This window comes from Trichomycterus rosablanca, chromosome 18 (genome assembly GCF_030014385.1).
Source record: "Trichomycterus rosablanca isolate fTriRos1 chromosome 18, fTriRos1.hap1, whole genome shotgun sequence".
NCBI lineage: Eukaryota > Metazoa > Chordata > Actinopteri > Siluriformes > Trichomycteridae > Trichomycterus > Trichomycterus rosablanca.
The window spans coordinates 3,522,162-3,534,871 of NC_086005.1; the positions used below are offsets into that span (position 1 = coordinate 3,522,162).

The window sequence follows — 12,710 nt, forward strand, 5'->3', positions numbered from 1 at the left end:
CCAAAAATATATCCAGCCAACAGCGCCCCGTGGGCAGCGTCCTGTGACCACTGATGAAGATCTAGAAGATGACAGACTCAAACAGCAGCAATAGAGGAGCGATCGTCTCTGACTTTACATCTACAAGGTGGACCAACTAGGTAGGAGTGTCTAATAGAGTGGACAGTGAGTGGACACGGTATTTAAAAACTCCAGAAGCACAACACACACTAACACACCAGCACCATGTCAGTGTCAATGCAGTGCTGAGAATGATTCACCACCTAAATAATACCTGCTCTGTGGTGGTCCTGTGGGGGTCCTGACCATTGAAGAACAGGGTGAAAGGGGGCTAACAAAGCATGTAGAGAAACAGATGGACTACAGTCAGTAATTGTAGAACTACAAAGTGCTTCTATATGGTAAGTGGGGCTGATAAAATGGATGTGAGTGTAGAAACAAAGAGGTGGTTTTAATGTAATGCCTGATTGGCCTGACTTATTTTCCCTTCTTTTAAAATAATTTATTTGATTTTAAAAGAAATTAAAACACAACAAACATTTTTAATGATTTTCTTTATTCATAAAGGTAAGAAGAATGTGAGGGGACGGGTGAGAACACAAACAAGGGGTCTGATCAGTCAGCAGGAGAGGGGATCTCACACTCTTACATGTTCTGCTGGTAGGGGGGGCGTGTACGGTGGGGGGCGTGTACGGTGGGGGGCGTGTACGGTAGGGGGGGCGTGTACGGTGGGGGGCATGTACGGTAGGGGGACGTGTACGGTAGGGGGGCATGTACGGTAGGGGGGCGTGTACGGTGGGTAGGTTTGGGGACGGGGGGGAAGATTACGATTGTTTAACTGATCGGTTAGCATCGCTACACATGCTAATGAGTTTTTCGAGTGCAGGACACGCCCCGTTTCGGTCAGTTTTCAGCTCCTTAAGATGTTGATTTATCGTTGACGGGGTGAACTGCTCATCGTCTTGTACCTCTGTCTCCGCACACACACACACTCACACTCACACACACACACCTAACAGACTAGCTTGTAAACCGAGCCAGGCGCTAAACGCTCACCGGGGATGTTACAGAACTAACAGTGTTAAACGACTGTATAGTCAGTGGTCGGTGACTATATCAGCTCGAAGCAGCTAATGCTAACACTGGAGGCACGGCGAGCGCTCGCGTTAGCTGGCCCGGTTTGCAAGCTAGGGAGTTAGTTAGGAGCTGGAGCGGCCGTGCTAGCTAGCTACTCCAGCATTAAGATGAGGCGAACCTCAATGAGATCAGAGCTAAAAGACGATGAGCGGTCCACAGATCGATCCGCAATAAACGAACAAATAAAGCGAGCGGAAAAGCCGACGGAGGGAGGAGCGTCCTGCGCTAGAGAGGCTCGGGGCGAGTGGTTAGCCCGAGAGCACGTGAGAGTCATTAGCATGTGTAACAAAGCTGGATAAAAACATGTTACGCTGTTTAAACGGGTATATAATGAGATATGATGAAGAATTTAAGAATCTGGGTCGCTGGATCCCCTTGACTCCTGCTGACTGCGGTTTTGAGGCTCTGGTCAGTAGCTGAACGGACCACACGAGCGGTCATATTCATCGACGAGCCTCCTGATGTGCGCCAGCTTGTACTGGAGGTAAAAGTAGCGAGTGCAGTCTGAAGTGTACTCTGGGTGGCGCTGCAGACACACAGAACGTTTCCATTCAGCTCAGGTTTAATAATCGGTGAATATAATCAGCGTGACGTGTTTTTATATCTGAACTCACCTGTAGCACATCCTGGTATTCACACCACATCAGAGCACTCGCCTCCTGCACAAGAGAGATTCAGAGCTGTTTTATTATCCACAGAAAATAATCCACTTCATTTATAATGACAATACGAGGTTGTATAGTCCCTCCCAGTATAGTCATATCCAATTCCCTGTTCATATTTGACCACTCTTGACCCAGGAGGGCTGTGATTAACACACTTCCCCTCCGACAAGTGTGCATATGCTTCATATGGAGATCTGTATAGCACACGGAGAGTTACGCACTGATCTCCATTATCCCCTGTCTCAGTGCAGCCCCATTAATAGCAGTTATGAGGAATCCAATCACTGTCCATGTCCATACCGGTGGGATAGCAAGTGCATACAATTCATATGGAGATCTGTATGGCGTACGGAGAGTCACGCACCGCTCTCCATTATCCCCCGTCTTTCATTGTCCAAGTCCACACTGGCACCCCCCCGAGCGCCTGATACCAGATTCTCTCACATTGATTAAGTTCTGCTCTGTAGCTCTGGAGCTGTTTAAGATTTAGTCTAGAATGAATTCATCAGGAGTCCTGACCTGAAACTGCTCGGATCCTGGAACCATGGACCTGCGCTGTTCCTCTCTGTAATTAAAGTGCTGCAGGGTCCTTCCGATCCGAGCGTACAGGAAGTTGTATTCATCTTTAGCAGCCATGAAGTCGGCTACGTACTGATCCCTCTGTTCCAGAGATAACACCGGAGTGTACCGACTGTGGAGGACAGAGAGAGCAAATGTTTACACACCCCGGGGTAGAACGAGGACCACAGAGCGTGAGGAGTTATGAATAGAGAGTCGAATCGGACTCACAGTCTGTATTTGGGTATCACAGGGCGGGGCAGTGGAACCGGGTTAACTCTGCTTGTCGTGTCTGTGGAGAGAAGAGAGGATGTAAGACGTCTAGACCTTGTACAGGTTCATTTAATCAGAACCAGAGATTTTTCTAAATCCTCACCTGCAGCTGGGTAGTGGCTTCGCTCCGGCGCAGGGCGTCGCCTTTTGCGGGCTCTTTTCTCACCCTCGGCTTTCCTTTTCCGCCCCTGGCCTCTTGCTTTTCTGCTCTTAGGCTCATCGTCCAGCTCCGACAGACGCTCTTGCTCTATTTTGATCGGTCTGCTGACGTCCAGCTCAAACAGATCTTGCTCTATTTTGATCGGTCTGCTGACGTCCAGCTCAAACAGATCTTTCTCTATTTTGATCGGTCTGCTGACGTCCAGCTCCGAAAGTTTTCTCTTTTTGTTCCGTTTGCCATCGCCTCCTGCCGGTGAGGCATCGACAGGGGTAACTGAGTACGACTCGGTGCTGGGGGGGAGGGCGTGGCTGGAGGAGCCCTCGGATGAGCATGGAAGGGTGGCGGCCGTGTCGTGGTCTGCACTGCTCGACTAAAACGACATTAATAGACGTTAGTGAAGGAAATGAAATTGCTTTGCTGTATTGAAATAGTTTCATATTGCGATGAAGGTCAGGCGGCACGGTGGTGCAGTAGGTGGCACTGTCGCCTCACAGCATTAAGGGCCTGGGTTCTGTTCTGTCTTTTCTGTGTGGAGTTTGCATGTTCTCCCTGTGTGTGTGTGTATGTGTGTGTGTTTGTCTAAGCCTCCCTTCACACATGAACCCTCACAATTTTTGCCCCGCCAGCCTGGATTTTACCTCTCAACTCAAAAGGTTCATATTAACAATAATATCCATTAATATCCATATCATGATCATATTTATCTCTATAATGCACTTTTAGAACCAGGTTGGTCAGTGTTTATCTATGGTTTATCGCCCCCCTTTCATTAATCACAGGTCAAGGTCATTTGGAACTACAGTTGTGTTTCCTTACCAGCAGTGATGTTTGTTCTGAAGTGTCGAGTGACAGTAATCTGCCAAGTTTCTTCACTTCACTGCAAAAGATAAAAAAAAAGGACTGAATTTAATCAGAAGCCTCAGTTTAACCCCACATGAGTCCAGGTCGTGTCTGTGTGCTTACCGAGCCACCTTCTCCTCCACCTGAGCCATCTCAAAGTAACGGGGCCATTGGCCCAGAACCTTGAAGAACGCGTACTCCTTCAGAGACTGAGAGACAGAGAGACAGAATATAGATGTAATATGGGAAGCTTTTCAGTTCTGGATACAGAGCAGCTGCTTATTCACACACAAAAACCTGTTAGCCTGTGAAAGACGAGTTTTAACAATCAAAATCACGTGGATTTAACATGATTTAAAGCTTGTGTTGATCTAGCGAGTGATTATTAGAGTTTATGTGATGTCATAAGCAGCACAAGGCCTTACAGCAATATAAAACCTTCCAACCCAGTTAAATTCACTTTAATTTCCACACAAGCAGCTGTAACCTCTATAATAAATAAACCATCACAAACTGAAGCTGATCTAACAGTCCTGACCTCGTCCATGTCGGCTGACCGCTAGTGATTTAGCTCTTTTGGTTACACAGGTAGATAAACGTGCTGCTCTCTGCTCTGTGTTTCAAATGTAAATGAGCCGGTTCTGTAAGAGACCCGAGTCTCAGCATCACAGAGTTCCGAGGGTCTTCGGTTACCGTGGAGATTCGGAACTCTCAGGTACAGCTACAGCATCTAATGTACAGAGCCCCACACAGCTGAGCTGAAGGGTCTGGGTTCAGAGCCCAGGCTCTTCATTTACTGTTAAAGATGAATAAATCACATCAAGTTAAAGTTTATTTCTCACATACAGAGTCAGACACAGTACAACCACTGAAACGCTTCTGTACCTGATCGGCCACATTAGTAATTATACAGAACTGGACATAATAATATTACAAAAGAAATATAAAAGAAGGTGTAGAAAATTAGGAAATTTTAAATAAAAGTAGACATTTTAATTATAATTAAAAAATAGAAGCAATTTAAAGTACAAGAAAGGGAAACAAATGTGCAAAATGACACAAAACTGAACATAATAATGTACAAATATACACCGATCAGTCATAATATTAAAACCACCTCCTTGTTTCTACACTCACTATCCATTTTATCAGCTCCACTTACCATATAAAAGCACTTTGAAGTTCTACAATTACTGCCTGTAGTCCATCTGTTTCTCTGCATGCTTTGTTATCCCCCTTTCATGCTGTTCTTCAATGGTCAGGACCCCCACAGGACCACCACAGAGCAGGTATTATTTAGGTGGTGGATCATTCTCAGCACTGCAGTGACACTGACATGGTGGTGGTGTGTTAGTGTGTGTTGTGCTGGTATGAGTGGATCAGACACAGCAGCGCTGCTGGAGTTTTTAAATAGTGTCCACTCACTGTCCACTCTATTAGACACTCCTACCTAGCTGGTCCACCTTGTAGATGTAAAGTCAGAGACGATCGCTCATCTATTGCTGCTGTTTGAGTCGGTCATCTTCTAGACCTTCATCAGTGGTCACAGGATGCTGCCCACGGGGCGCTGTTGGCTGGATATTTTTGGTTGGTGGAAGATTCTCATACCAGCACAACACACACTAACACACCACCACCATGTCAGTGTCACTGCAGTGCTGAGAATCATCCACCACCTAAATAATACATGCTCTGTGGTGGTCCTGGGGGGTCCTGACCATTGAAGAACAGCATTAAAGGGGGCTAACAAAGCATGCAGAGAAACAGATGGACTACAGTCAGTAATTGTAGAACTACAAAGTGCTTCTATATGGTAAGTGGAGCTGATAAAATGGACAGTAAGTGTAGAAACAAGTCTATATATACGAACACTGAGGAGAAGTGGTAGAGTCTTTATATATAAATTGTTTATGCATTTTCTCCCCTTTTTCTCCCGACTTTCAGCTCATCCAATTGCCTGATTGCGTCACGCTTCCTCTTCACTAATGCTGATCCCCGCTCTGACTGAGGAGAACAAAGCTAACCAATGCCCCCCTCCGACATGTGGGCAGCAGCCGTATGCATTTCGTTACCTACACCAGATAAGATCAGCTGCAGACCACCTCTGTGTACGGAGAGACGCACCTTGATCCGCACTCATAATTTTACTATGGTTTTTTTTGCACCACAGGTTGGTCATTTCAGTAGTAGTGACCACTTATGACCAGTAATAATGAAGAGAAGGAGGACGAGTTTGTTTTAAGTGCTAAACGAATACATTCAGCTGGACTTCTCTGTCAGTTTAGGTAACACTGATGAGTTTTGTACTTGGACAAAAAAAAAAACCACCACCTGGACTTCACAGGTTTTAAAGCTCTAAAGCAATCATGCACCATTAGGCATCAGACAGACTGGCAGAAACCGGGAGCTACCTGGCATGTGGACACTTTAATGATTACCTTGCAGATGTTGGGGCCATGGGTAAACTCCCATGAGCCTCTCTGTTAGAATTCCTCCGAGGCTGGCGGTCCCAGGGGGAAAGGCATTTACCCACCATGCTCAATATGTTCATCATCTTTTTTTTTTTTTTAATAGTTTATGCTTTTATTCAGTTTTAGCACCTTAGCCAAGTGTTGGGGGCATTTTGCAGCAGCCAATCAGAGCGCAAGTTGGAAAAATTTTTTGTTCTGCACTTACTTCCCAGTCTAGTCGTATCCAAATACCTGATTACATTTCGCTTTCTCTACTTCTCGACTTTTACTTCTTCCCGAGGAGCGCCGTGACTAACACATGCGCCACTCAACACGTCAGTACAAAAGTAATTTGCAAACCACTTCTTTTCACCTGCACAAGGTGTGTTCACATGGGGCTTCGTATTGCATATGGAGAGTCACGCACTTATCTCCATTATCCCCCGTCTCTGTCGTAATTTGAGCAGTTATGAGGAAGCCCCACCGGCAGTCCAACCCAACGGACGAGCCGATCATTGTCCATGTAGATTGTTTAGCGCTGCGCAAACCAGGTGCCCAAGAAAAGCTATTTGTAATGTATTATTTGGAATAGGGACTGAGGCGTCCAGGTGGTGCAGCGGGATATTCCGCTAGCACACCAGCTCTGAGATTCTATAATCCCGAGTTCGAACCTCAGCTCTGCTACCGGTCGGCTGGGCACCCCCTAGCATGCACGATTGACAGTGCCTACAGCAGACAAAATCGGCCAATAGTCTGCTGTGTGGGAAAAAGCTGGACTAAAAAATGGGGATAGGATCTTTGTCGCTGTGTAAGGACCCTGGTTAGTACCTGGAGGCACCTGTACAAAAGTGGATGAATGAGGAGATCAGTGTGTGACTCTCCTGGCGCCAGACTGGCCTCACGCCAGCCCCTTTCATGTGTCGGAGGGAGCATGTGTCAGGCGAATATTAGATTAGATTAGATTCAACTTTATTGTTATTACACATGTACAAGGCAACAAAATGCAGTTTAGCATCTAACCAGAAGTGCAATAAGCAGCAAGTGAAGGATAAACGGTATCTATGATATACTGTACATTATTTACAGGATATGGGCAGTGGTATGAACAAGATATAAAGATGAATATATTATAGAATATACTACAAACATGATATATAGATTAAGGTGCAGATTAAGATTAAGGTGCTATATACCCATCCCGAGAGCGATCGGGGTCTCCAGCAGCAGAAGACTAATTGGCTACGCTAAATTTGGAGGAAAGGGAGAAAATGTGTGAATAAAATTAGTTTAGATGATGTGCATTTTTTAAATCGTAGTATTAGAACAGATCTTTGCTTGACCCTTTAGTATTTATGTATTTACATAAGGACGAGCGTGTAGCATATATAAGACCCGTTCTACTGTACTGCATATGTTACTAAGAACTGTATATAAACTTCGACTGAATATTAGCATGATTACAAATTATAGTAATTAAAATGGTTTTAGAAATTGTGTTAAGGTGCTGCTTTGTGTTTGCTCATTTGCACCCTATTAAATTCGTGACTAATCGCGATTCCCAATTTACCTAAAATAGTCAAATTGTTTAGCTATGCAACAAAACAAACAAGTGCTAAGCTGCACTTATGATGCCGATATGTCCCTATTATGCCTAATAAAACGTAGTAATGGAGTCGGTGCCGTTTCCTCCCTATTAGACACCTGCTGCTTTTAAATCGCACAACTGTGGGAGATTAGAGAAGAGTCGGCCTGATTGCTTCTCTGATTGATCATTCACGCTCATTATGCTATAAACGAACGGGGAGGAAAATAATGAGCAAACCTTTATTTTTTACATCACTAACCGGCCTATGTCAGAGGTACTTAAACCCTGAGTGCATCTGCTGCAGTCATTTTACTGGTTTCCTGTACTGGAAGATCTCTTTCATAACAGCTTAGCAGTTAATTCTTACGTCTCAGCCCTAAAACATAAACCCACACCATTAGTGATACTGGTCTGCTAACCAACTCTTGATCCACAGCCCTGTCCAGTGGGGCTTTCTAGGTTTGAAGACCCCACCCACTTAGTCAGGTCATTTTCCCACCCAGCAGACACGGTGGCCAATTTTTGTCTGCTACAGGCACTGCCAATTGTGCCCGCTAGATGATGCTCAGTCGAGCGGCAGCAGAGCCGAGATTCGATGATAATGCTTTCTGTGTGAACCAAGGGTGACGAGAGATCAGCGATTCGGTCTGGACGTAGTGTTACAAATCTGTCACCAGATCCACAGGTGGCCAGACACTTCAGGAGTTTTCCACTATCACCAGTTTGGATATATTTAGTTCCCCTGTACACACTAGCAAACTTTGAACAAAAATCTTCATTTACACTAGAAGTATTAATACATAATCAGTTACTACTTAGAAAATGAAGTTATGCTTAGGGCATTTTTGCCAGTAGTCATATCCCAAGAATACTGCTACAATAGAGTTACTGATTGTTAACATGGTGTACGAGATAAGAAGTGCGTTAATTGCATTGTATGACGTCCAAAACCCAGTTCTGGCTGATTTAGACCAGTTCATATGTTAACTGTGGAATCTTTCACTGTCCTACAAGGTCACCAACAAGATATATAAGGGTGTTTGTTATTATTATTGTTATTGTTATCGCATCCACATATCCAGCCTCTGTGTGAGACTCGGTCGGTGTGAACCTTCTCTGCAGACTAAAGATTAAAACTTTTCTACTCATAATCAAGTCTTTGAGGTATTTTATAAAGGGTTGTTCCACCACATTACACAAAACCCACGCTGGCCCTCGAGAGTCATAAGTTTAATATCAGTCAGACCTGTTTCCTGTCTGTCTGCTACTCTCACACACTCACATCACAAAGCCTTGATGATTACTTGTTGGTCTGTTTTCTACTTTTATATTTGGTATGTTTGGCCTGGTTATTTATGCTTGGTTTGGACATGAAGATGTGAAACCATCTCTCTCAGAAAATCTGGGTGCCTGATGTCTTGTCATGTTTTCCTTTTTTACTGAGAGCACCTGCCCCTCTAAAGGTCTCCGCACAGCCCCGCTTCATACCCAAATGACCTTCAACGTTGGCTAATTATTCAAAGTAGGAGCATAAAAACTTGTACTGCAATCTGACTCAAGTGTAGTTCTAAATAATTGGTTCTCTTGATGATTGATGAATACACAATCAGTGCTGTAAAAAAAATAATTGCCTCTTTTCTGCCTCTGTTGTTACACATTGTCATTAAACAAAGGAAACCCAGAAAAAACCTTTAAGGGTAGATTAAAAACTTTTGATGGGTGGATTTGGGATGAGTAAGATTTATATTCTACAGGGCTGAAGTTAAGTCTGATTGTGTTTCATTAGCTAAAGTGGCAGAGCAATTTAATTGGGTAACCTGGTTGATTGAGTAACCGAGGGAGCAGTTACTGTTTGTAGTACTCTGGTGCTCCAAATAAGCCGACTGAGAGCTTCTTCACCATTCTGGAACGAACACGAATAAGCAACAGCCAATCAAAACAAAAGTAACTCCAGTGTCCTGCACAGAGTCCGAGTGGACTGCGAGAGCTTCATCATCACGCCTGGAACAAACACGAATAAACATCAGCCAATCAAAACAAAAGTAACTCATATTCTGCTGCACAGAGTCCTGAACTCAGCTCCACTCAACAGCTCTAGAATGAACCGGAACATCGACTGAGACATCAATGCCCAGCCATAAAATTTAAATGCTGGACCCGGACCGCTCCACCTGGGAATCGAACCCAGGACCTTCTTGCTGTGAGGCGACAGTGCTACCCATAGACGTTAATGTTAAATAAGTGGAACTTGGGCCAGTGATAGCTCAGTGGTTAAGGTACTGGACTAGTGAACAGAAGGTTGCCGGTTCAAGCCCCGCCACCACCAAGTTGCCACTGTTGAGTCAGGGCCCCTAACCCTCGATTGCTCATCGTGTTCAGCTCATTGTGTAAGTCGCTTTGGATAAAAGCGTCTGCTAAATGCTGAAAATGGAATGGACTGGAAGTGTGTTGCTATGTGGTTGCTATGAAGTTCCAGGTAGTTGACAGGGTGTTGCTCAGTGTTCGTTGTATTGCCATGGTGTTGCTAAACGGTTAAACCTGACCTCAAAGTAAGGCAGGTGCTGCACACCAATTTAAGTCTCGGGAACCTGGGATCAATCCTAATGTGTGTATGTGTGTGTGTGTGTGTGTGTGTGTGTGTGTGTACCGTTTGAGGTCAGTGTGAGGCAGCAGGTCATAGCAGCCAGGGGCGTAACTACCAGGGGGCAGGAGGGATAGGTGCACTTAGGCCCATGGCGGGTGGGGGCCCTCCACGACATGAACCCCCCACTGCACTGCCCCCCCCCCCCCATTTGCTGCACTCACCAGGTCATTATTGTTATATTAAAAGTGAGTGTGTACCATTAATTCACTCTGATATAGCGTTTATATATCCAGATACAGCAGCAGCCCTCTGTGTAGTCGTTCTGCAGGTCTGACGTTTTGATCCATTTCGAAACAAATTCTAATGCGTTTTGTTTCAGCTACGAAGACAAAATGAACCAAAGGCATCTAGACAAACCAAACACAGGACACGGTGTCGCAGGATGATGTGACACTGAGTACCTCCGTTGGCGTATGCAGTGGAGACATTTTTGTTGCTGTTTTGACTCCATTATCCATTTTATCACCTCTCGCTGTGTTTCCAGCTGGTACAAAAACCAGCAGGTAAACACGATCCTGATAAGTGGCATAAACCCAGCGTGGTGCATCGTTTTAACCACTGGCTTGCAAAAGATACTGAATATTTTTATCATGTCACTTTTTTTGTACTCATTCTGGTTTGATTGTGAGCGGCACTGTGACTCGATGGGTAGCACAGTCTCTTAACAGCAAGTAGGTCCTGGTTTTGATTCCCAGGTGGAGCGGTCTTGACTTTCTGTGTGGAGTTTGCATGTTCTTCCTGTGTCTGTGTGGGTTTCCTATGGAAGCTCTGGTTTCCTCACACAGTCCAAAGACATGCAGTCAGGCAAACTGGAGATACTAAAATAGCATTTAGATGTGTTGGACTGGCACCCTGTCCAAGGTGTTTCTGTGTGCCTTGCCTCTGTGGGACAGGCTCCAGCACCCCCCTCGACCCTGATTAGGATAAGCGGCTTAGAAAGTGAGTGAGCGAGTGGTTTGAATGTAAATTTGCGATTGTGAATACTAAGCAAACCTGGACTAAACTGTATCTATCAATCTATCATTTTCTTGTTTGGTCCGGACCAAGAGAACCAAACTACAAGTATAAACACGACCTAAAATGTGCAGTGCTTTTGTTCTAGTTTGCGTTGTGCATTTAGCAGACGCTTTTATCCTAAGCGACTTACAGTACACAGTCTAAGCAGTTGAGAGTTAAGGGCCTTACTCAAGGACCCAACAGTGGCAACCTGGCAGTGGTGGGGTTTGAACCAGCAACCTTCTTATTACTAGTTCAGTGCCTTAATCACTAGGCTACAACTGTGCTCCTGTATGAGGAATATTCAATAACATGTTAAATTAGGATTTTAATGTCATGTTTTACACTTTGGTTATATTCATGACATACACGGTAGTTACTCATTACACAAGATTCATCAGATCAAGTTTTTAATGTTGAACACAGTCACGGACAATCAAACCCAGGACCTTCTTGCTGTGAGGCGACAGTGCTACCCACTGAGGCACCGTCAGTTAAATAAAGATTCAAGAGAATTATCAAATTACATATTTTTGTTTTGATTGTAGGGCGGCACGGTGGCTCGGTGGGTAGCACTGTCACCTCACAGCAAGAAGATCCTGGGTTCGATCCCCAGGCGGGGCGGTCCGGGTCCTTTCTATGCAGAGTTTGCATGTTCTCCCCGTGTCTGTGTGGGTTTACGCTGGGTGCTCCGGTTTCCTCCTACAGTCCAAAGACATGCAAGTGAGATGAACTGGAGACACTTAATTGCCCTATAGGTGAATAGGTGTGTATGTACGTGTGTGTGTCTGCCCTGCGATGGACTGGCGCCCCGTCCGGGGTGTTACTGTGTGCTTTGCGCCCCCCTGGGGACCCTAATTGGATAAGCAGTTAAGACAGTGAGTGAGTGAGTGAGTTTTGATTGTATTTTACAAAATCCCAACGTTTCCATTAATTGGCCGTGCATGTTGCTGTTGATTGAGTTTCCAAGATATCATTAAAATAATGGTTAAACATTATGCTAATAAAATAACTCACATTTACTTGGATGAAGAAGTGTTTTAATTATTTAGACACAATGTAGACGTTGTTAAATGGGAAAAGAAACGAACACTTTTTCACACCAGCGTTTGTGAATATCAGACGACGACTCGAGCTTTCACAGCGCTGCCAGGAGATCTGCTAAGATTAATGCCAGTTCAGGGGTGTAAGTGATAATGTGGGTAAATCTTGCAGTATCGAGGCTCTACACAGAAGGTTTTGTGTTGCTGCTTAACCCCAAACAGCAGCATATACAGGTCAGAACTCCAGAGAGGTGATTATCCCATTGTGTGCTTAATGGCCCTTAATGACAGTGCTTAATGAGAATTAATGAAGGCTATTATGAATGGCCACACACACACTGGCGTGCACACACACTCAC

At 44.8% G+C, this 12,710-nt stretch overlaps 1 protein-coding gene across 1 annotated transcript; it reads right to left on the reverse strand.

Annotated features, from left to right (window-relative positions):
- Positions 1-583: 583 nt before the first annotated feature.
- LOC134332702 (RNA polymerase II elongation factor ELL2-like) lies at positions 584-4,245 on the reverse strand. The gene is made up of 8 exons (XM_063014454.1): positions 4,172-4,245; positions 3,757-3,842; positions 3,610-3,670; positions 2,737-3,163; positions 2,592-2,652; positions 2,322-2,493; positions 1,752-1,796; positions 584-1,663 (listed from the first exon to the last, which is right to left on the reverse strand). The coding sequence occupies exons 1-8, from the start codon at positions 4,178-4,180 to the stop codon at positions 1,547-1,549; spliced, it is 978 nt and encodes a 325-aa protein (XP_062870524.1). The 5' UTR covers positions 4,181-4,245; the 3' UTR covers positions 584-1,546.
- Between the last annotated feature and the right edge of the window lie 8,465 nt (positions 4,246-12,710).